General features: G+C 44.1%; 3 protein-coding genes across 4 annotated transcripts in view; all 3 read right to left on the bottom strand.

The window, feature by feature from the left end:
* Positions 1-251: 251 nt before the first annotated feature.
* Positions 252-3,765, bottom strand: LOC139666528 (cadherin EGF LAG seven-pass G-type receptor 1-like; the record flags this gene model as incomplete). The annotated part of the gene is made up of 1 exon (XM_071545791.1): positions 252-3,765. A coding segment is annotated over exon 1 (3,514 nt), but the record flags the coding sequence as incomplete, so codon positions are not given.
* Positions 3,766-5,747: 1,982 nt separating this feature from the next.
* Positions 5,748-16,594, bottom strand: gtse1 (G-2 and S-phase expressed 1). The gene is made up of 12 exons (XM_071545790.1): positions 16,514-16,594; positions 16,022-16,086; positions 15,835-15,892; positions 14,883-15,495; positions 14,140-14,301; positions 13,247-13,385; positions 11,859-12,263; positions 10,820-10,889; positions 9,875-10,087; positions 8,794-9,058; positions 7,125-7,250; positions 5,748-6,186 (listed from the first exon to the last, which is right to left on the bottom strand). The coding sequence occupies exons 2-12, from the start codon at positions 16,041-16,043 to the stop codon at positions 6,091-6,093; spliced, it is 2,169 nt and encodes a 722-aa protein (XP_071401891.1). The 5' UTR covers positions 16,044-16,086; positions 16,514-16,594; the 3' UTR covers positions 5,748-6,090.
* Positions 16,595-18,974: 2,380 nt separating this feature from the next.
* Positions 18,975-22,410, bottom strand: part of LOC139666526 (plasma membrane calcium-transporting ATPase 1-like) — a 28,179-nt gene continuing 24,743 nt past the window's right edge. For both annotated transcript variants that reach the window (XM_071545788.1, XM_071545789.1), the window contains 4 exons: positions 22,160-22,371; positions 21,247-21,354; positions 20,333-20,521; positions 18,975-19,364 (listed from right to left, as the gene is read on the bottom strand). In XM_071545788.1, coding sequence (XP_071401889.1) covers positions 18,975-19,364; positions 20,333-20,521; positions 21,247-21,354; positions 22,160-22,371 — 899 coding nt within the window. The remainder of the gene's footprint in view (positions 19,365-20,332; positions 20,522-21,246; positions 21,355-22,159; positions 22,372-22,410) is intronic.

Below are 22,410 nucleotides of genomic sequence, written 5' to 3'. Positions count from 1 at the left end.
TTATAATAAGAGGGTTGCTGATTTGAATCCCTAGACCTGCTGGGGAAATTTGGCTTGATAAAGGGAATGGTAAACACTTCCCCTCCCACCAGTAGAAGACTGTGGTTGTACTGGGCAGCTGCCAGGTGAAAATGTGTGTGACTGTGTGATTGTGAAGCAGAGCGTTGCTGAGAAAGAGCAGGAATGCTCAGCCGACTTTCCCTGGAAAAAAGGAAGGTTAAAAATGGATCTATATGTTATGAGGCTCTTACCAGTGACTTTTATCTTCATGGTCGCCTCAAGAGGCCTGTTGTTGTCCAGGTCCCTGCTGAGGATCAGCTCACCGGTGCCTTCCTTTAGGATCAGCAGTTTCAGCTCGTTGCCCTCCACAAAACTGTAAAGCAGCTTATCAGACACATCTGGGTCCTGAGCCGGCACCTTACCGATCACACCTGCCGGAAAACTGTTGGACCTGTTGGTGACGTAGTTGTTGAAGATGATCTCAAAATCCTGTAGGACGGGGTTGTTGTCGTTAACATCCAACAGATGGATGTGAACGACGGCCCGGCTCACTAACGGAGCCGATGTTGCTTGAACGATGATGGTGTACTCCATTTTGGACTCGTAATCTAAGTCTGTGAGGGCGATGAGGTCCCCGTTAAAAATATCCAACTGGAAGACTTCGGGAACATTTCCCTCCACTATTTGAAACAGGATTTGTGCGTTGGTTCCCTCGTCAGGATCTGTAGCGGTGATGCGGGCCACAGTGGAACCCACTGGACTGTTCTCCACTACATAGACGTCCATGACGTCTTTCTCAAACACAGGTGCGTTATCGTTGATGTCCAGGACAGACACCTGGACGTTCACCACGGCTTTAAGTGGGGGGACGCCCTTGTCCACAGCAAAGGCCTTGAGGCTGTACACAGGCACGTTCTCCCTGTCCAGTTTCCTGGCTGTTCTGATAATGCCAGAGTAAGTTTCGATGTAGAAGTCCCCATCTCCATCATCGCCACCTTGAAAGGTGTAGCTGACTCTGCCGTTGGAGCCGGAGTCCCGGTCAGAGGCAGAGATCTGAAGGACACTGGTGTAGACTGGAGAATCTTCCAAAACGTTTCCCTGGTATAGGTCGCGGGCAAACTGAGGCGCATTATCATTAGCATCCAACACGATGATCTCTACATATGTGGTGTCCGATTTCTGAGGAATGCCGTTGTCGCGGGCAATGATAGCTAGTGTGTAGGAGGCCTGATCCTCATAGTCGATCTCTATCTGTGTGGTTATGGCGCCTGTGTCGGGGTTGATTTTGAACTGAGGCACGTTGTCCTCCATGACGTAACTGATGCGTGCGTTCTCTCCCGTGTCTTCATCCGTGGCGCTGATAACGACCACCGTGGAGCCGACCGGGCGGTCCTCACTGAGCATCACCTGGTAGTTTGCGCTCTGGAACACGGGCCGATGGGTGTTGGCGTCGGTGACGTTGATGTAGATCTGTGCCGTGTCCTGCCGTGTGCCGTCCGAGGCGGTCACCATCAGAACATACTGCCGCTCCTGCTTGTAGTCCAGCGGCAACGCCAAGGTGATTAAGCCCCCGGCACTTTGACTGGTGATGGAGAACCTGTTCCTTGTGTTGCCGCTAGAGATTTGATAGGTCACCACACTGTTGGCGTCGCGGTCGATGGCGGACAACATCAGCACACTGGTTCCAACAGCAGCATCCTCATTGATCTTTAAGTTATACAGCTTCTGAGTAAATGTGGGAATGTTGTCATTCACATCGAGAACAGTCACACTGACGCTAGCTGAGGACGACATGGCAGGAACCCCATGATCTACTGCTTCGACGCCAAAGGTGTAAAACTCAGTTGTTTCCCTGTCCAGCTCCACACACACTGTAATCCAGCCGGTGTTGTTGTTGATGGTGAAGGGAAAGCCTGGAGCCGTGTCTGTGAGTCTGTACTCCAGATGTGAGTTGTCGCCGGAATCGGCATCGATGGCCTGGATGTGGATCACGGAGTAGCCGACGGCCACGTTCTCCAGGACGGTGGCTTGGAACGGCGTGCTGACAAACATGGGGGCGTTGTCGTTCACGTCCACGACCTGAACGACCACCAGTCCGGTGCCGTTTATGAGAGGAGGCCTACCCCCGTCCTGAGCTTTTATGCGTAAATTATACTCTCTGATCATCTCATAATCAAGAGGGTTGATAACATCGATGACTCCTGTCGGGGAGTGAATGTAGAACTGGCCCTTCACGTTACCACTGACAATGCTGTAGTGGACTTTCGCATTGTTCCCCTCGTCCTTATCGGTGGCTTTCACCTGGGCCACTTTGGTGTTCACAGCTACGTTCTCCAGCACTTGGACTACATACCGTTTCTCACTGAACTGTGGGTAGTTATCGTTCTCATCCTCCACAGAGATGTACACTGTGGCCGTGGCACTGCGCGGACCCGGGTCTCTCCCCTGGTCGTTGGCCTCAACTATCAGCTGATACTGGGACAGGCTCTCTCTGTCGGGCCTCACTCTGATTTTGACGAGCCCGTTCCTGGGGTCCATCTCGAAGCCGGCGTTGTCTCCCTCCTCGTTGACAATCTTGTATATCATGTTAGCGTTGGAGGGAGCGTCTCCGTCTGTGGCCCTGATGGTCAAAACCTCAAAACCCACTTCCACGTTCTCCCTAATGCTGACCCTGTACTCCGTCTGCTCAAACACCGGCCCGTGGTCGTTGGTGTCACTGATGGTGATGGTGAGGTAAGCGGTGGCCGACCTCTTGGGCTTCCCGTGGTCTGTAGCCGTGACTTTGAAGACGTGAGTGTCCTTCACCTCCCTGTCCAGCGGCTGCAGAGTGGTGATGCTGCCGCTCTCCAGGTCGATCTGGAAGTAATCATTGGACCTGCTGTCGAACAGAGCTTCCATGTCGTACTCGACCCTGCCGGCGTCCCCGTCGTCTGAATCCAGGGCCTTGAGCGTGATGACGCGCGTCGCCGCGGGCTCGTTCTCCGGCACGGACACTTGGTAGTTGGGCAGCTGGAACTGCGGAGCTGTGTTTGCTGCCCGTCTGTTGCGTTTAGACCACAGATCAACGCCAGTAAAATCCCCATGAGTGAATGGAGAGGCAGGACGCAGTTTGAGGCGCACGGTGGCGGGGGGGCTCCGAGCGTCCCGCACCGTGCAAACCACATCCAGCTCACCACGCACATCAGACCCGAGACATTTAGGATTCAAACTGCCATCGTGGAAATGTATTTTATGCCCTCGTGCCGCGCATGATGGATGTAAGTCGCTGGTAGTGCGGACAAAGTGTGGCAAATGTTTATGAAAGCTGATCAACACAATATCCGTAGACAGACAAGGAGACGGCAGCAGGCTGGAGAGGATGTTCATGTAAATATTGTGCTCACTTTTAATGCGCTTTCTCCTGTATTTGACGAAACAAGTCCGGCCGTGCAGAAACACATTGAAACGGATCAGAATGAAGTTTTCCGAAGTTGCTGATCGGAGTTGCGCATACAGCGGGACGGGGTTCCTCCTCGGCAAATGCGCACAGTCCGGTTTTCCTGAGAGATAAATAATCCCGTTTTGCCTTTTGATATCTATGAAGTGACGCACATACCTGGGAGTTAAAGTCCTGTCTATGTTATAAATCCAACCGGGTCCGACGGATGCATTTGCCAGAACGGATCCAGAGCGCAAACTATCCGAAACGTGCAGGTCAAAGCATCCAAACGACGGAACATGCAAAGAAAAAACACAAATCCAAAGCCAAAGCGTCTGTAAATCCATGGCTGAAACTCATGATAACCTGGAGAACTACACAGTCCGCAGAGGAACTTTCTCTCTCCTCCTCTCCATGGCTGAGTTCAACTGATGTGCAGATCCATCCATCCGCGCCGCTGCCAGGGGCAGTGCTTCCCAAACTGAGGTCCGGGGGCCTCCGGGGGCCCCTGATGAGGATCCAGGGGTCCTGGGCATAATGAGGGAGCCCACAGTTTAATTTGAGTTATTTCACTCCCTATAAGGCTAACAGAGTCTGTTTTCTTTCAAATCACTTCTCAAGACACAGTTCTACAGACTGACCTTCATGTAACTGTTTTATCCTGTTTTAAATCTTGTGTTTTTGCCCTGTGCTTTCTATTCAGTCGGTCTTCTGTATTGCTGTCTACCTGTTATGAGTTGTTTCCCTTGTTTTCTGTAAAGCACTTTGCAAACTTGTTTTTAGAAAGGTGTTATACAAATTAACTTTATTATTATTATCATTATCATTATCATTATCTTTATTATTATTATTGTTATAAGTTGAGTGCAATGAGAGAAAGTATTTGGAAGACTTTTCAGATGGATGGGGAAAAACCTTACTTTATCATAAAACAAAAAATCTAGGAATGCCTCTACCTCCCCCCCCAGCAGTCAATACAAAGCTTTCCTTAAGAGAACTGCAGCAATCCCATAATAAAAGTTATCATGCAGCTGCTGCAGGTCAAACGATGCCACAGAAAACCCTTTAGTGACACCCTGAGATAAAAATAACATCAAACACACTCCATACAGTCAGTCCCTATGGGAATATTATAGAGAAGGAATGTGAGCCAAATGTTTAACTGCAGATACTGTCAGTCTGTTATATTGTGTTGAAATGTGTGTTGTTCCAAACTGGATATTGGCAGATTATTTTCCTTTAGAGACAGGCTGAGTTTGCATGAATTAGATATCTACCTGCTTTATTATTCATTTCCCTCCATGAACTTTTGAAGCTTTGTTTTTGTTTTGTTTTTTACAGCAAATTGTTTTAACAATACAGGACTGATAACTAGTTTCTGGTGAGGATAAGTACTTGCATATGTTGTAAAGGCACCATCCTGCCTCCTAATGGATATGTGTCATCATTACACTTTAATGAGTCTCAGTTATTGACTGTGGTTCCTAAAGAAGTTTCATCTATTATTTATTTCACTAGCAAAATGTGAGAAAGTGCAAGTATGACTGTTGTGATCGTAGGTATAGACAGTTATCATTAATCTACTAGTGGTTCTCAACGTGGGGTCCGGGGACCACCAGGGGTCCTTGAGGGGGCTGCAGGGGGTCCCCAGCAAATTGATTAATTTTTACACTTCAGCATTATTTCATTTACAAGAAGTTAACACAATTAGAGAATGTAGAAGAATGACTGTTTTGATCATAGTTTCTCTGTTATCTCTCTACCTACAATACAGATAGTCATGGAAATCTGGACAAAGTCAAATCTAACAATAAAAATATTCTCAGATTTGGATCCGAGAGACAAAATCTCATCAAATGGGGATCTGTGGCTCTAATGTGGACTGAATTAGGGGTCCTGGATATGGAAAAGGTTTAGAATCACTGTACTAGATCATAAAACTCCTCTCAGATGGGATTCTTTGGGTTACACTTTTATCAAATGTGACAAATGGGTCTAATGCAGCGGTTCTGTGAGGAGGCATCGCTTCATTTTAAAGGTCAGGAGGCAAAAAGGTTGAGACCCTCTGAGCTAATGTGTCTGTCTGGATCCTCGACATGGAAACACTGCTGAAAACCTGCTGTAGGCTGCTGGCTTTAAGGGGCTCTGTTAAGGTGTGAATGTGCCGGGGCATAATATGGACGAATAAACTGGATCCTCAGTAAGGCAGAAGTTTCTATGTTGTAAGTCTCTTTTGCTTCTTTTTCACATGTTTTTAGGAAATGTAAGAACACAGAGAGGGACGTTCAAAACAGTTAAATTAACAACATTTATTCAGACATTTTGGACATCTAAGAGCAGCAAGACGACAAATAAAAGTACAGTACAATCAGGTGCAAGAAACCCTTGAGCGACATCACAAAATACATTCATTTTTGTGATTTAAAACACATAATACAGTTTGCTTCACTAAAGTATTGGCAACTTAATCATGAATTTCATCCCTCTTAACAGGCAGGTTTTTAGAAACGTTGTGCACTACAGCAGGAAATCAACTCCAGCAGGCAGCCGAACACTCGCTGCCAACGTTCTTTACTCCGAGGATCCTCCTTCCTCCTCCTCTGAAAACCTGTTTGTCCTGTGGAAAGAAAAGTCCAGTTTCCTGTCCCGGCACAACGGAAATCTCACTACAGTTAGAAGGACAAGTTGATGAGAGGAGCTTCGTTCACGCCGTTTTCCTTCTTGTCTTCTGGACTCCATTTGATCAGAGGAGAGCTCAGGTCAATTAACTGTCGACAGGAAGAGAACAACAGTTAAAATTAGAGGAAATGTAATTCATCACACACTAAGATGAGATGAGCATCAGAACGAATGGAATGTGTCAGGTTACAATACAGTGATTTAATTTGCCTTTGAAAACTACTAAAGCCCCAAAAGATTCAGAATTCTGAATTAGCAAAACAAAATCAACTTTTTCTGTCCCATTTGTTACTGTGAGAACTTTTTGTATTCCTGCTAATTACAATGTTGAGATCCTGACTTTGTCTATAGCCTAGGGCTGGGCGATATGGTTGAAATCGATATCATGATAATCATAAGGATTTTTCTCGATATCAATATATATCACGATATGGTTCATGTATGCAAAATCACGTTAATAATCAAATGAATGTTCATCTCATTGAACCAAATGGTAATGTTAGGTGTGATGTCAACAAAACTGAAATTTTCAAATAATATTCCTACCATACCTCATTTTATGAGAGTTTTTAAAGTAAAATTTGCTTGTCATCATCAATTCAGACAGCAGAAATGTGTGTCACGATATCAAAATATCTTCATATCATCACGATATGATTCCACTGAAAGACGATAAACGATAATATTGAATTATCGCCCAGCCCTAGGTTACAATACAATGATTTAATTTGCCTTTGAAAACTTAAAACTACTAAAGCCTCGAAAGATTAAGAATTCTGAATTAGCAAAACAAAATCATCTTTTTCTGTCCCATTTGTTAGTCTGAGAGAACTTTTTGTATTCCTGCTAATTACAATGTTGAGATCCTGACTTTGTCTATAGCCACAAAACAACCAGACAGACACTAAAAACGCTTCCCCCCCCCTTTTTCCACAAAGTCCAAAAAAACTTGCAGCATTACTCGCAATTTACGCAGCGAGATTTGACTGAACCAGAGTGAAAGCAGTGAGGAGCCGGGGTGTCGGACCTGTTTCCCTCCTGCTCCTCCTGCGCAGGGCTTGGCGGTGCGGATCAGGTCCGGGGTGTTGGTCAGGTCGATCAGCAGCTTCTCCTCAGGCTGCAGAGTCGGAGCTGGAAGATCCAGCAGCAGAACCTGCAGGACAGAAGCGGCGATGCTTACAGAGCCAAACTGCTGCTCTGCCTTCTCCACATCATCTTCTCATTAACGTTACTCATCACAGTTATAAGTCTGGATGATATTTTACTGCGCTTTTGGTATCTAATAAACAATTGTTGCAAAGTATTGATTCTTGCTGCATACCAAGTCTCTGGAAAAAGGTCCTTTGTTTTTCATGAGATAAAAAGTTTAGGAGTTTCACTTCCTGATGCTTCATGTTCGCTCTGGTTTTTCCTGCACTTGCCAGCACCGAGTGCAATTATACATTTTTCACTGTATCTAATAAACAATCTTGACTGTTTTCTAACTACAGCAGACAGCTGTTCTGCTGCAGCTGTCCCTGCTACTTGCTGGGAAAAGTCTTTTCTCTTACTCCAACATCAGAGGAATGTGCAGCCAACACATTACAGCAGTACATCACTTACAACACAATATTTTTCATATCAAGACCTGGAAATCTTTTTCCATACATTTCCAGACTGGACAGGCTGTACAGGAGCCAAGGCAGGAGGATCCAGGTTTAAAGCTGAAGGGCTCTGCTGCCCCCTACAGGCTGCTTTTAGTACAACTCTAAACCGCCTACATGTCAAAATACAAAGCAAATACATTTTCCCGTCCTCTATGGGCAGAAATATGTCACTAGAAACTGAAATTGAATTATATATTTGAATTTGAATTGCTCAACTTGAATAATTGCATTAAAAAACTGAATTTGAGTCATATAATTTGAATTTGTATTGTTTAACTTGACTAATTGCATTGAAAAACTGAATCTGAATCGCATAATTTGAAATTGAATTTATTAGTTTTGCAACTGAATTCCAATAAACTTGAAACTGAATGTAATATTATGAAATTAAATTCATTTGCTCCCTTCACATTAATGTCTCTTATGTTTTTCCTTCGGATGATGTAGCTGGAAATATTTAAATGGGCGCGTCTCAGGCTCGGCCTCAGCCAATGACTGCGTCAGGACACGTCGGTCCTGCTGGATGACAGCTGGTTGACTCCTGTGCCTCTCTGAGAAATACTCTTTTTTTCCGTTAGACGTCATAATTTCCGGATAAGTCAAGTGCATGTGATGAGCTCATTGTTCATATGAGAGCTTTTGAAGGGAAATGATGTCACATTTAAGAAGCTGGAATCAGAGAATTTTGACGTATTTTTCTTAAAAAATTACTCAAACCAATTAATAGATTATCAAAATAGTTGGCGATTAATTTAATAGTTGACAACTAATTGATTCATTGTTGCAGCTCTAGTTACTTTGTTGCATCCCACGTTAGCTGGATGTAACAATCGATGTGAAGAAGCTAACGTACGTCCCACTGTCCGGCTGTGGGACAGACAGACGGTTATTTCTGCTCTGATTACTCTACTACACACCCTCTGGTTTCACTTGACATAGTTTCAACATGTCAGCGCCCAAAATCGCCTAGTGATGATGTCAAGATGAATGATAGACACCAATTATACTGACCTAAGCTGTGTGTGTGTGTGTGTGTGTGTGTGTCTCTACCTCGATGACTTCCTGTGTCTGGGTGTGTTGGTCCTCTGGTTCCTCAGCAGATTGCAGTTCCATTAGGTTTCTACTGGGCTCCGGAGCTTCCTGAGCAGCCTCACTGGGACTCGGCGCTCTGTCCAGCACCTGCTGTGACTCGGAGGACTGGTCAGACTGGGCGGACTGGTCAGACTGGGAGGACTGGGGTGACTGGGGGACCGGAGGCTCGGTGCTGGTCGGCTCCTCTTCCAGGCAGAAAGGCTGGATGTCCGCTGGAGCCGGGCTGCTGACAAACAGAAACACACTTTTATACTGGAAACCAAAACCTAAACACTACTTTGAGACTATTGCCAAGGCAGGGTTCCTACACATTTTCAATGAAAAAATTCCATACTTTTTAAAGACCTTGATTTGTTTTGAAGATTTTGTCTGGTGTTCAATATGATTTACGCAGATAGACATCTTGCCCCTGCTAACTAGGTCACATCACTGTATAGATGAAGATTGTTCTTCACAGAGACAAATATCACAACATGTGAGATGATTGGCAGGGTTTCTACACGGTTTCCATTTTAAAATTCCATATTTTTCCCAGACCCTATGTTCTTGACTGGATTTGATTTTGGTCTGTATTTGATATAATGCATGCTGACAGCGGCTGGGTAATAAGAGCGTCCCTCTATCTGAACATTATTCTTCACATCAACAAAAACTGTGGACTCAAAGTGGCTCTACAACAACATAAAAGCTAGAGTTATGTGTGTATCGGACCTGAACCGCAACATTTTCCATACTTTTGCAGACATTTTTTCAAATTCCCAAACTATTCAAGACCTGGAAATGATCAAATTCATTTTTAATACTTTTCCAGACTTTCCAGACCTGCATAGGAACCCTGCCAAGGAGTTTTTAACTGCTTTCTATCAACGGATACTTTCACCAGATGTGTTCTTTAAGCTCAAATGTCATTCAACATCACCACCAGAGGGCGCAAACCAAACTGTTACAGCAGGCTGGATCTTTATGAACAAGCTGTTTTTATCTTGTGCTTCCATGTTTTGGATTTTGCACACAGGTCTACAGTTGACTGAGCCGTCACCTGCGGCAGCTCGGCCTCCTGGTGGAGGCGGGCGAGGGCCTGCCGGGCCGGGCCAGGCTGCTGGGCGTCATGGTGGGGATGCCGGAGATCCTGCGGCGCAGCGGGGTGGGGATGGCCGAGGCGCGCCGCACCTTACACTGCAGAGACCTGGTCCCGCCTGCGGAGGGCGTCAGCAGCAGCTCTGCACCCGGGACCGCCGGCTTCTGAGGAGGACTGGAGGGAGAAGAAGAAATGTTACTGGTGACAATCCTATTTCTAAACTTAATAAATTGCAAAATATATCCATCTTAACAAGTCATTTTTTAAGTAAAAGTAAAAAAGTAAGTAAGTCAAAAATGTATTTTGGTAAAAGTGAAGAATTCAATTTATTTCACTTGTTTCCAGTTAGTGTGAATATCTTGAAACAGACAGAATCATCCTGGTCAGTCCACTGCTGTCAAAACACGACACTTGGTTCAAGGTAGGGCTGGGTGATATGGTTGAAATCAATATCATGATAATCATAAGGATTTTTCTCGATATCAATATATATCACAAATCACAATATGGTTCCTGTATGCAAAATCACGTTAAATAATCAAATTAATGTTCATCTCATTGAACCGAATGGTAATGTTAGGTGTGATGTCAAACAGAACAGAAATATTCAAATAATATTCCTACCATACCTCATTTTATGAGTTTTTAAGTAAAATTTGCTTGTCATCATCAATTCAGACAGCAGAAATGTGTGTCGCAATATTAAAATATCTTCATATCATCACAATATGATTCCACTGAAAGACGATAAACGATAACATTGAATTATCGCCCAGCCCTAGATCAAGACGATTCTTGAAACTAGTTGATTTGCATTGGAAACCAGTGAAATTACCCCCTCACTGTTGGGCAAAAGTCTATAAACACCATTTAAAACTTGATATAAATCCAGTAATAAACACACACCTGACCACGCTGCCAGCAGACATCAGCCTCTTTGGCTTCATGATCCGCGACGCCTCTGGAGAGGAAACTGCTGTGACACAAAGAGACAAGACAGCTCAAATCTTCATGAGGATAAGTTAATAAACTTACTATAAAGCGCTGTTCAAAACAGAGTCACAAAGTGCTGTACAGAAAATAAAACAAGAATAAATACAAGCTAATTGGATGAACTATAAACAGGGCTTCAGAAGAATAAAAGATGGAAAAGGAGAATTAAGTTAGCAAAACATTTACAGGGCAGCTGGTCTGTGCTGTGTGTTTTAAGGAGTCAAGGAGTGTGTAAAACCCTCTGGGTCTTGAATGAGGATTTTTCACATGGAGTTTCATTCCAAAATGTGATACCCGCCACTTGGAAAAAAGTGCCTGCTACTCTAAAGGATTGATGACATGAATTAAACCAGGTTATTGTGTTCACCTTTATGGATATCAGGTGACTTAAGCCCTTTGTTAACAAAAGGATGAGAATTTTACAAACTGGATGGATCCTCTGGGCTTTATAATATAGAGTAATAATAACATAGTCTAGAGTATTCAGTTTGTAAAATTTTAAAGTGATTTAGTTTGTATAATTTTACATGTATGCACATAGAATTATATACACTACCAGTCAAAAGTTTGGACCCACCTGACTGAATGTTCTGTGTTTTTCATTCTCTTCAAGCCATTTTTAAAGGCTTCTGCTTAAATGCTTTAAATGAGTTTCTTAGACAAATATAAATAGTGAAGTTGATCCTATGTATGAATTGTATTTCCAAAGCCTTTGCCTTTCCATCAAGGCAAAGGGCGGCTACTTTAAAGAATCTAAAATATAAGATAGTTTTGATTTGTTTGACACTTTTTTGGTCTCTGCATAATTCCATGTGTTATTTCATAGTTTTGATGTCTTTACTGTTACTCTAAAATGTGGAAAATAGTAAAAAATAAAGAAAGAGGTGGTGTGTAGAATTAAAATAGAACAAATATTTCTCTTCAGGTTTTAAGTGAAACTGAAACCCCTCACCTTCTGTCCGCCGCAGGCCCTTGACCGGCCCGATGGGCGTCGGGGCGACGAGGGCTTTGGGTTTGGGCTTCGGCCCGGCGTGCGGCTTGGCGGGCACGCCGGGCACGGAGCCGCTCCTCTCCATGACCCTCTTGGCCGGGGTCGGGTTGACCGGGGCGGGGAACGCGGGTTCGGGTCTCTTCACCGGCGTGGAGCGGGAGGCTTTGGCCCGGTCCGCCTCAGAAAGCTTCCTGGCCTGAGCGGAGAGGGAGCGCCGCGCCACCGGAGGATCGGCCGCGGCGCTGTAGACGGAGGAGCGGCGGGTTTTGGGGGCGTTGGCGCTGGGATTGGCCAGTCTGCTGATACCGGTGGAAGCACGACCGCTGGGACCAGTTATGCTCATGTTCAGAGAAGTGTTGACTTTGCCTGGAATGACAGAGAAAGCTGCATTCACAAACATCATGTTCTGGTCGGTTTATTTTCCTCCTTTAGTTGGTTGGTTTCTCCAGGTGAGAACGATGCCATCTAGGGCTGGGCCATAATTCAATATTATCATTTATCGTCTTTCAGTGGAATCATATCGTGATGATATGAAGATATTTTAATATCGTGACACATTTCTGCTGTCTGAATTGATGATGACAAGCAAATTTTACTTAAAAACTCTGATAAAATGAGGTATGGTAGGAATATTATTTGAATATTTCTGTTGTGTTTGACATCACACCTAACATTACCATTCGGTTCAATGAGATAAACATTAATTTGATTATTTAACGTGATTTTGCATACATGAACCATATCGTGATATATATTGATATCGAGAAAAATCCTTATGATTATCATGATATTGATTTCAACCATATCGCCCAGCCCTAATGCCGTCTGATCTCTGGTGGCACCAAATCACGGCACAGAAAGTCTCAGTCCTACTGGAACTGGACAACATGGACATTGTGAAGAGGATGATGTGGATTTGGCTTCTTCTTCTAAAAAAAGTTCTAATAGTTCGATTGGGTAACTACCAAGTAGGAAATTTGTTTTTCCGTTTTATCCGATTGCACATGAATGCACCATTCCTCTGTGTCAAACTCGGAAATGTTTTCCATGCAGAGACACCCACACAACAGAACGTACGTGTCCGCCAGAAAAAAAGTCCCTCAAGAAACAATTGTTTTACGAAATAAATTCAAAACGTCCACTACTGCTGAACCCGAGCACGAATGTTACCTGGAGCAGCAGAGAACTTTAAGGTAGGTTTATCACTGGTATGGTCCTGTAACTGAAGACCAAACCCGAATCTGTGTAAAGCCTGACATCTAATAATGAAAAGCATGCTACTGAAATGTGGCTGAAATCTACATCCATTGCTATCTGAATCAATGTATATACTATAAAATATACTTTACCTTTCCCAGTAGGGGACACAGACAGGCTGGAGTTGAAGCTGGACACTGAGGAGGAGGAAGACGAGGTGTTTCTCCTGTCCGTCACTCTCCTGGTCTGAGGAGGCGGGGCTTTGACAGCTGACGGGTTCCTCAGGCCACTCTGCAAAAAAAAACACAAAGAGGAGCGTGAAACATACAGATAGTGACAGCCAAGATTTTTTTTACTCATTTTCCATTTCAAAATTCAAGACCTTAGAGTTTCACTGCAACTAATATCACTATATGACAGTCAACTAAACCAGATCACTGTGTAGCTCAGCATTACTCTTCACAACAGGATAATAAGTGGAAGACCTAAAATACTTTTACACCAGACTCCACCCAAAGTTACTGGACGATTCTCAATTGTTTCAAGAACTTTTACAAATCCTGGAAATCAAACCCATTTCCAGGGTGTGTGATAGGGCTGCAACTAACGATTATTTTCATTGTCGATTATTTTCTCGATTAATCGATTAGCTGTTTGGTCTATAAAATGTCAGAAAATGGTGAAAAATGTCGATCAGCGTTTCCCAAAGCCCAAGATGACGTCCTCAAATGTCTTGTTTTGTCCACAACCCAAAAGATATTCAGTTTACTGTCATAGAGGAGCAAAGAAACCAGAAAATATTCACATTTAAGAAGCTGGAATCAGAGAATTTTGACTTATTTTTCTTAAAAAATTACTCAAACCGATTAATCGTTGCAGCTCTAGTGTGTGAGAAAACACAGTTAGGAGTAAAACGTCAAGATGGTGATTGTATGCAGACTCAATGCTTTGCCAATGGAAAAGTCAAGTGTAGGAATAACAGTGTGTGTGGAGGACAAGAAAAATGTGAGTTTTGCCTCTGAATGACGAGGAACAAGCGGGTTACCTTGGTGGGCGGAGCCAGCGCCCGTCTGCCCAGCAGGCTGGAGTTCAGGGAGGAGTCGCTGACATCAGACGCCACGCTGGCCGAGTCGGACAGGAGATCCTCACAGGAAGCCGCCCTGCTGGACGAGCGACCGGCCGGGCTGCGCCTCAAACCCACTGCGGCCTGAAAGGCAGATTATACAAGAGATTATACACTGGGATTAGTCTCAAAATGTGAGGCAGCTATTTGTATAAAACATTCAAAATTGTGCTTGAAAATGTTGCACAAGAGCATTTAATTTCTAGGGTTAGGGTTAGCAATGTGCCTCAGCCTTGGTTGAAACTACCAGGTAAGTGTTGGTGAATGTATAGGGAGTGGTAGGGCTGAAACTAAAGATTATTTTCATTGCCGATTAATCTGTCGATCATTTTATCGATTAATCGATTAGTTGTTTGGTCTAGAAAATGTCAGAAAACGGTGAAAAATGTGGATCAGTGTTTCCCAAAGCCCAAGATGACGTCCTCAAATGTCTTGTTTTGTCCACAACCCAAAGATATTCAGTTTGCTGTCATAGAGGAGTAAAGAAACCAGAAAATATTCACATTTAAGAAGCTGGAATCAGAGAATTTTGACTTATTTTTCTTAAAAAATAACTCAAACCGATTAATCGATTATCAAAATAGTTAATTTAATTAATTTAATAGTTGACAACTAATCGATTAATCGTTGCAGCTCTAGGGAGTGGTGAACGATTCTGGCCTTACTTTGCTCGGCGGAGGCAGCCTGCAGGTTTTCCCAGCAGGTGTGGGTCTGGTCTTGGTGGAGGAAGCGGGCGGAGCTGCCGGCTTGCTGGGCAGGACGACGCCGACGCCCAGCCCCGCTTTACCTCGCAGCGACATCCTGGTCTGAGGCTTAGTGTCCCTCACAGGACTGGAGGTGCTGAGACGGGCCTTAGCCGCACCCGAGTTCACAGCGCCGCAGGCCCTGACCAATCTCTGCTGAATCGCAGGCGGCAGCTGCTTCATGGGACTGTCCTGCACACAGAAGGTCTCCCTCTTGATGGGGCTGAGAACGCCGGCAGGCTGGCTGAACACGCCCAGTTTAGCCTCGGCGTCCTGCACAAAGTCTTCCTTTGTTTCTTTGTGGCCGTCGGCCGTCGTACCGTCAGCCTCCTCCCTGTCCGGCTGGTTCTGCTGGCTGCTGTCCAGCTGACCGGCTAGTTGGTGAGCTTCCTGGCAGATCTCCTCAAACTGTTCTCCTGTGAGCGGACTCCAGCTCGGCTCCTCTGCCCGGGTCTCCACTCCCACGGAGATACACCTCTCCTTGTGGCTGACCGGACCCACAAACACCTCGTCATCCTCATCTTCTCCTCTGGAGCTGTAGAGCGGGACAAAGGCCTTTAGCACATCATGTGACAGCTGGAGTGAGATGCATGCAGCACATAAACACCCAGTGTCAGGATTTGAATATTGTGATTACAGTGATAATGGTTCATAAAAAGCACTCAAAATGATGATGACATCTAACAGGAGGAAGTGAAGTCCAGTTTCTTCATCACTGCCTTTCTCAAAGGGCTTTACAGAGAGCAAGCCTACCTAGATCTAACTGATCAATAATCCACCACAGACCAAAATGATGCAATAGAGTAGTATGCAACGAAATAAAATACAAGACACAAAATAACATGCTACAGAAAGTAATGTGAGGCGAGCCTACCTGGCAGGTGACAGGGAAACGTCAAAGTCAAACTTCTCATCAGCCAATGAGAAGTAGTCTTGGAAAAACAGAAAACAAATGGACATTTATTAACGACACGTAACATGCAGAAGTGGCTTTTTCCCCAAAACAACACACGCTGTCTTGTTAACGTTAGTTTCCCACTGTGTGTTTGAGCTAAACTTACCGCTGTTAGCATGCAGATCCATCCTCCTGTTTCCACCTTTGTGAGAAAACAAGTGACTTTTCCAGCTGAATGACAGAGCCGAAGCAACAGAAGATATAAGTTAACGTTATTATTTATAACGTCCCCTTTTCTTTTCTTTTCTTTTGTTTTACTTTGCAGTCCAATGCTAGCAGCTGGTTAGCTAGGCGGACTGACCGCACAAATGACACAATAAAAATATAAGCTTAACCAACCAGCACCATTTCTATTTTGATTTAAAATTGATAAATTGGATAATTAAATGTACACTTAGTTTGTTAAGTTAGTCGTTTAGCTAAGCTACTTGCTTGCTAGCTAGCATGTTTGGTCAGCTAGCCAGTAAACTGCAATTCAAGTAATGACGGTAACTTAACGTTAACACGTTAAAACGAGGATTTAAAAGCAAAAAAGATAACACGCCAATTAAAAATAGTCACATAGTGTGCTATCTTAATTCACCCGAAAGGAGCCAACCTTCAGTTATAAAGCAGTATTATAAATCTGCGTTTCCTTCGTAAGCAACACAGTTCAATATCTTCCTCGAAAACATCGCACTTACAAACTTTTCAAATTTGCTGCGTTCCTGGTCACGTGGTGTGCGACGTGCTTCACCATTGGTTGAAACCGCATCGCGGAAGTCTCTGTGCAGTTGTGGGGATTGTAGTCCACTATTTCCTTAGTGGACTACACTACGTTCTTCCTGTCATGTAAAGAAACGAGGGGGATGTTTCCTTAGTGGAAAGATAAAAAGATTTAAATTTAGCTAAATTGACAGAATATATTCTGCTTCTTATTCAATGTTTTCCTGTTTCATCCTGACCAGAACTACAACACTGTGTACAGACTGCAGCTCACATTCAGTCTGTCAGAGCCATGAAGTATTAGATTAACTCTATGAAGTATTATATTATTATCAGAACTATTAAGTATTATATTATCAGTTAGCTCAGAGCCAGGCTGCTACAGCTCACAGCCATCATGGAGGTAAAACAGTAAAATCTCCTTGTGACTTGTTGCCATATAAACACACAAGTCTCATATAAACTGGAGCTGCTGCAAAACTGTTGTTCTGTTTGTGGGAAATTATTGTAAGTAGGCTACACAATATTACTGTGTAGGTACTTCATGAAAATCATAAACTTTGTAACAACACAGTTTTAATGAAGCCAATCGAATGGTGTGTTTCACTGCTGTAAGTACATTATGTATTAGGGAGATTTCCATCAAGTACCTACACAGTAATATTGTGTACTTACAAAACATTTCCACAGATTAATACACAAGTTAATACACTGGAGTAAGGCCATTGTACAGAAAAGTGTTACTGATGCATTTGCAGAGTGTATGCAAAGTATGATGAAATTCATTTGGTCCAGTTATACAGAAGGCAGATGTTATTCTGATGGTTTACTGACCAGTTCAGTAAAGTATAGTAAAGATAGATAGAAGCTAAAAATTAGATTTTACAGCATGCTAAGTCTCCCTAATGTAGCTTTGAATAATATAATAATAAGATTCAGCATTCACACTACAGATCTGTGATCAGTTCCTCAGCAGATGAAGCATCACTGCAGCGAGTGACCGAATGCTCCGCCCCCTTCTTTCTTAGAACTTTAATTTGATTGGTTGAAAATGTTTTATTGTTATTTCTGCATCCAAAAAAATCGCTCTAAGATCGAAACAAAAAATATAGCTATAGTTATCGTTCTTGATGTTTTTACAGTTATTGTTGTGGCGGGAACACAATTAAATCTTTTTATAGTTATATTTATGTTTATAGTATAGAACGTAGAATAGTAGAATGGGCCTTTAAAGTTATTTTCTACATTTTAGGATATTTCAAAAAGCAGGATCATCAGTTTGTCACCTGGGCAAACCTCAATATTTCAGTGAAACTTCATACACCAAATTCATGCAAGAGAGGAGGCTTTCCCTGCCTCTTCTGATGTGGAGCATCATGAATTTTATATCAATCAGAAACGTTTAGCTGGCAGATCTGCTGTAAACGCTGTGAAAAATCATCCTGGTCTGGAAATTGTTCAACAATTTTAATGAGTTTTGTTATACATCTTTGAACCAACAACAATCTATAACATTTTTTTTACAAAAAGGCTAAAATAAAATCCAACATTCCACTTTTTACTTGAAACACTTTTCTCTAAAAACACATAGCTGTAAGGATAAAAATGACTTCCCTCCCTCATTAATGTTGACTTACTACATATCACCATAGTCATCGTCAAACCCTTAATTTACCTCAACATAAAACTAAAATCGGTACTCAAACATTAGCGTCCCGTCCTGGACTTCAGGGCTAGTGACAAACCGATGGAAAACTCCAATGAAGATTAAAGTTAGCTTTGGACTATCTGGAACAACAAAGTGGATATTTACAGTGTAGAAATACCAACATAGATATCAGTGGATGTTTCAGATCCATCCACCCTCTACTAAGACCGCACAACCACTTTCTCATACACTTTCCTACACAAAGCCGCAGCACTGTAGAGGTTTCTGAACGCTAGAAAAATAAGAACCAAACACAACCTGAAGGGGAAAAAAAACAGTCTGTTGATATCTGAGAGACACACCGGGCCACACCGAACCTTCCGCTGTCCGTCTTGAAAAAGTAGTTCTCTCATCGAAATCAAAAAAGAAGATCCAAAACTTGTAAATCCCAAACTTCTGTATTCGTAAAGACAAAAAAACCCAAACAGCCGGTGTGTTTGATTTAAGACGATTCTTGACGTGCGACGATGAGACGAATCCCACGTTGCTTTTTTTTTCAAGAAGGTCCGTTCCTTTTCGTTCCTCGGCTCTCAGAGGGGGGCGGGGGGAAGGGGGGGGGGGGGTAACAAATACAATATGAACGAGTCTGAACAAACCAAACAGGGTGTGGTTAACGCTGGGTGGGTGGGTGGGGGGTGTCGGGGGTTCAGAGGGAGGTCTCCAGGCTGTGCAGAGGACTCCCCGGACACGGCGGCAGCCCGGCGGAGTTGGGCGGGATCAGGCCGGCCTTGGCGCCGTCTTTGTGGAGAGGAACGATCCGGTCCACGGCGTTATTGTTCTGATTGGGCGAGGAGGGGAGCAGCGGCAGGGCGGCCAGCGGCGGCGGCGGGGCAGGCGGGACCACGGAGTTGCGTTTGGTGGGCGGGTCGTCCTCGCCCTCGTCCTCGGCCTCGTCGATCAGCGGGATGTGCGGCTCCGAGTCCTCGATGCGGAACTCCGGGTGGCTCATGAAGTTGTGGATGGAGCTGCGGGACTCGGGCGTCTCCAGGCCGTCGAAGGGCGACATGGTGTCTCTGAAGGCGTTGACCACACGGATCTGAGGACCGAGATGGAGACAGTTAGGCTGCTGAAAACCTGCAGACAGAGAGGCTTACAGGGAACAGGTTAGGGCTGGGAGATATGGCTGAAATCAATATCACGATAATCATAAGGATTTTTTTTGATAGCGATATATGTCATGATACGGCTCACAAAAGCAAAATCACATGTTAAACCGTATTTCCTCTAATAGTGGCCAGTAGTCGATTAAAAGCCGGGTCTCCAATAATGGCCGGGGCGTGGTCGACATGAGCAAATAAAGGCCGGCCCCAAATACAGGCCGGGGAAAAAAACAAAGGAAACAAGCGTGAATTCGCAATAGCTGCGACCACGTACACACACTGTGCAGCTATAGGCCGCCAAAGGAAGGGGAAATTTTTGTGGACCGACCGACCAACCGACCAACCAACAGAGTGAGCTATAGAGCTGCTGGTCGCAGCTAAAAACAACGGTGGATACCGGTAAACTCCTGGTGCCTGGCGGAAGTCTGTGGAGCGTGCCGTCGTCGATTATCGTAATTATCAGAATGCATTGCAGTAACAAAAAAACGGCTACCTAACGAACCCCAACAGAAGCAGATCAGAAAACAAGGAGGCTTCGTACTAAAATATGAGCAAATATACTTATCAGACAGAGGGAATTAGAAATAAAGGCCTGTCTCTAATATAAGCCTGCTTCCAATAAAGGCCTGGTACCCTCTGCAGTTGAGGTAAATAAAGGCCTGGGCCAATATTAGAGGAAATGCGGTAATCAAATCGATATTGGTTTATATCATTATGTCTCAATCAATCTCCACATAGCACACATTAGTTTCAGGATTGGTTATAAGGTCTGATATCGCTTATTGCAGGTTTAAGATCCGACTTAAATGGAGTAAGAGCGGTAGTGCAGAGTGCCAGGGGGTGGGGCTTAGCAGGGGAGGACAGAGAGGAGGAGAGCGTGGGCGGAGCCAGGCGTGCAGCGTACCTGTGTCTGGATCCTGTTGAGGCCGCGGCACCACAGCACCTGGCCCCGCCTCAGCTCCATCTCGGCGTGGTCGATCTCGTCTAGGTCCTGCATCTCCTCCAGCTCCTCCTCGGGGATCTCCTCCTGCTGCGTGCCGTGGCCCGCCGTCTTCAGGAACTTCAGCCGGCTGGTGGGGATGGTGGAGACCAGCTGCACGAAAAACAAACATCACTGTTCCTTCACTTCATCAATTACACAACCTTTGGTGGTTCAGTGGTCTAAGGTGTGTCACCGTAAAGTCCTGGGTTTGGCCTGGGGTCTTTGTCACATGTCATCCCCCTCTCTCCCTCCCAATCTTTCCTTGTCTGGTATCTCCACTGTCGACTATCATGTAAAAGCAAAAATGCCCCAAAAAATGACACATCCTTCATTAGAGAAAGCACTTTGTCTCGGGACCATGTACGTTTCATTATCCTGGAAATGTTAAGGTCTGTAAGCAGATCTCGACCAAATACTACATGGAAATACTTTGAATATTTCTATTGTGTATTATTATCCTTACCTATTTTTTCTTTCTTTCTTTCTTTTTTAATGTTATTTTACTAGACAAATTATGTATTTTTTGTTTTATGTGAAGCACACTGATTTTGCCTTGTGTATGAAATGTGCTATATAAATAAAGTTTGCCTTCCCTTGCCTTGCATTGAATGTTTTTTTTTAAACTACTTAGGTGCCAGATGGGCGGGGCTAGTAGCCACATAGGACAATACAAAGAGTGGCAGAAAGTTTAGGCTAGCACAGGCAAGTATTTAGTACAGTTTTCTGTGATTGACACTACCCACTCATTACCTGACACTATCTGAATCGCCCTGAAGCGGTAAACCCCACCCATCTGGTAGCAGAGTAGGATAAAACAAACGCTGCACGTGTCTCACCTGTCCCCACAGAAGGCTTCCCACGCCCAGGAAGACGCACCACAGCCATTGGTCGATGGTCAGACTCACACAGCTGAACGGTTTGCCGCCAAACTGCACGATGACGATCTACAGGAACAGGATGCCAAGAACAGGGGGAGGAGCTTAGGTAGTGACATAATACTGTGAGCTGGGCCGGTCTAATCCTTTGGTTTTTCAGAAATGAAGAAAGCAATGTTTAATTTCTCAATCTTGAGTCAAGGGCCCGAGTGTCATGAAACTCACTCGATACACAAACGACCATGCACATTTTCAATTTGAGTAATAAAACCAAAAACTGCAGTCATATGGTTTCATCACATCAGTACGGAAGCCCATTGAGGACATATACATTTTATTTATACCGGTTTCCCATGATAATGAGTTAATTTTCTTTAGATAGAGTTTATACAATTATCTCGAAAAGACACATTTTGTTTTCCTGAGATAACAACATCATTTTCTCATTATCTCCAGATAAAGTAATGGGCAGAGAGTAATGTCTCTCAAGAAAATTAAACTTTGTTTTCCAGAGATAATTCATTAATTCCAACTCCGGTGCATTACAGTGGACATGATGACATGCTGACTGACTGAAGACGCCCTGAACACTAACAGGTAGACCCACTTCAACATTTGGGTTTTGAATAATTTGCTTCGCTTTAGGATGTTAGTTCCAAGCAGATAATTATCTCATTATCTCGAGAAAACTGTTTTTGTTTTCCCGAGATAATGAGAAAATGGTCGAATTTTTTCCCTGAGATCTCAAGATAATTTTCTCATTATCTCGGGAAAACAAAAACTGTTTGCTATCTCAAGATAATGACATAACTCGATATCTGGAGACAACAAAAAAAATTGTCCTCAACGGGCTTCCATACAGCAGCACTGTTACCTGTATGATAAAAGTTCCGAAGACGATGGAGCAGAAGATGGGGTTGTTGAACATGCCGTCGAACACGTTCCTCTCGCCGTGGATCTTGCGGGCGTTGATCTCGTTGAAGAGCTGCATCAAGACGAAGGTGTTGAAGACGATGGTGTAGTGTTCGGAGGGCGGAGCGTGGAGCGGAGCGTTCCTGCCGCTGTCGATGTCGAAGATCTTCTCACCTGTGGGCGATGTGAAGGTGATGGATTTATGCTGAGCGC

The sequence above is a fragment of the Centroberyx affinis genome, unplaced genomic scaffold (genome assembly GCF_046629955.1).
Source record: "Centroberyx affinis isolate AG114_WGS23_722 - 3 ecotype Tasmania unplaced genomic scaffold, CSIRO-AGI_Caff_v1 ptg005049l_1, whole genome shotgun sequence".
In the NCBI taxonomy this organism is placed as follows: domain Eukaryota; kingdom Metazoa; phylum Chordata; class Actinopteri; order Beryciformes; family Berycidae; genus Centroberyx; species Centroberyx affinis.
The sequence above is the reverse complement of the archived record's forward strand: the minus strand, read 5'-3'. Positions and strand labels throughout refer to the sequence as shown.

Bases quoted from the DNA above. Each gene is read 5' to 3' on its own strand.
- gtse1 (XM_071545790.1), bottom strand. From the start codon at position 16,043: ATGGATCTGCATGCTAACAGCG. The intron at 15,893-16,021 runs GTAAGTTTAGCT...TGTTTTTCCAAG, and splicing joins GGATCTGCATGCTAACAGCG to ACTACTTCTCATTGGCTGAT. The intron at 12,264-13,246 runs GTAAAGTATATT...CTGTCATTCCAG, and splicing joins TGTGTCCCCTACTGGGAAAG to GCAAAGTCAACACTTCTCTG.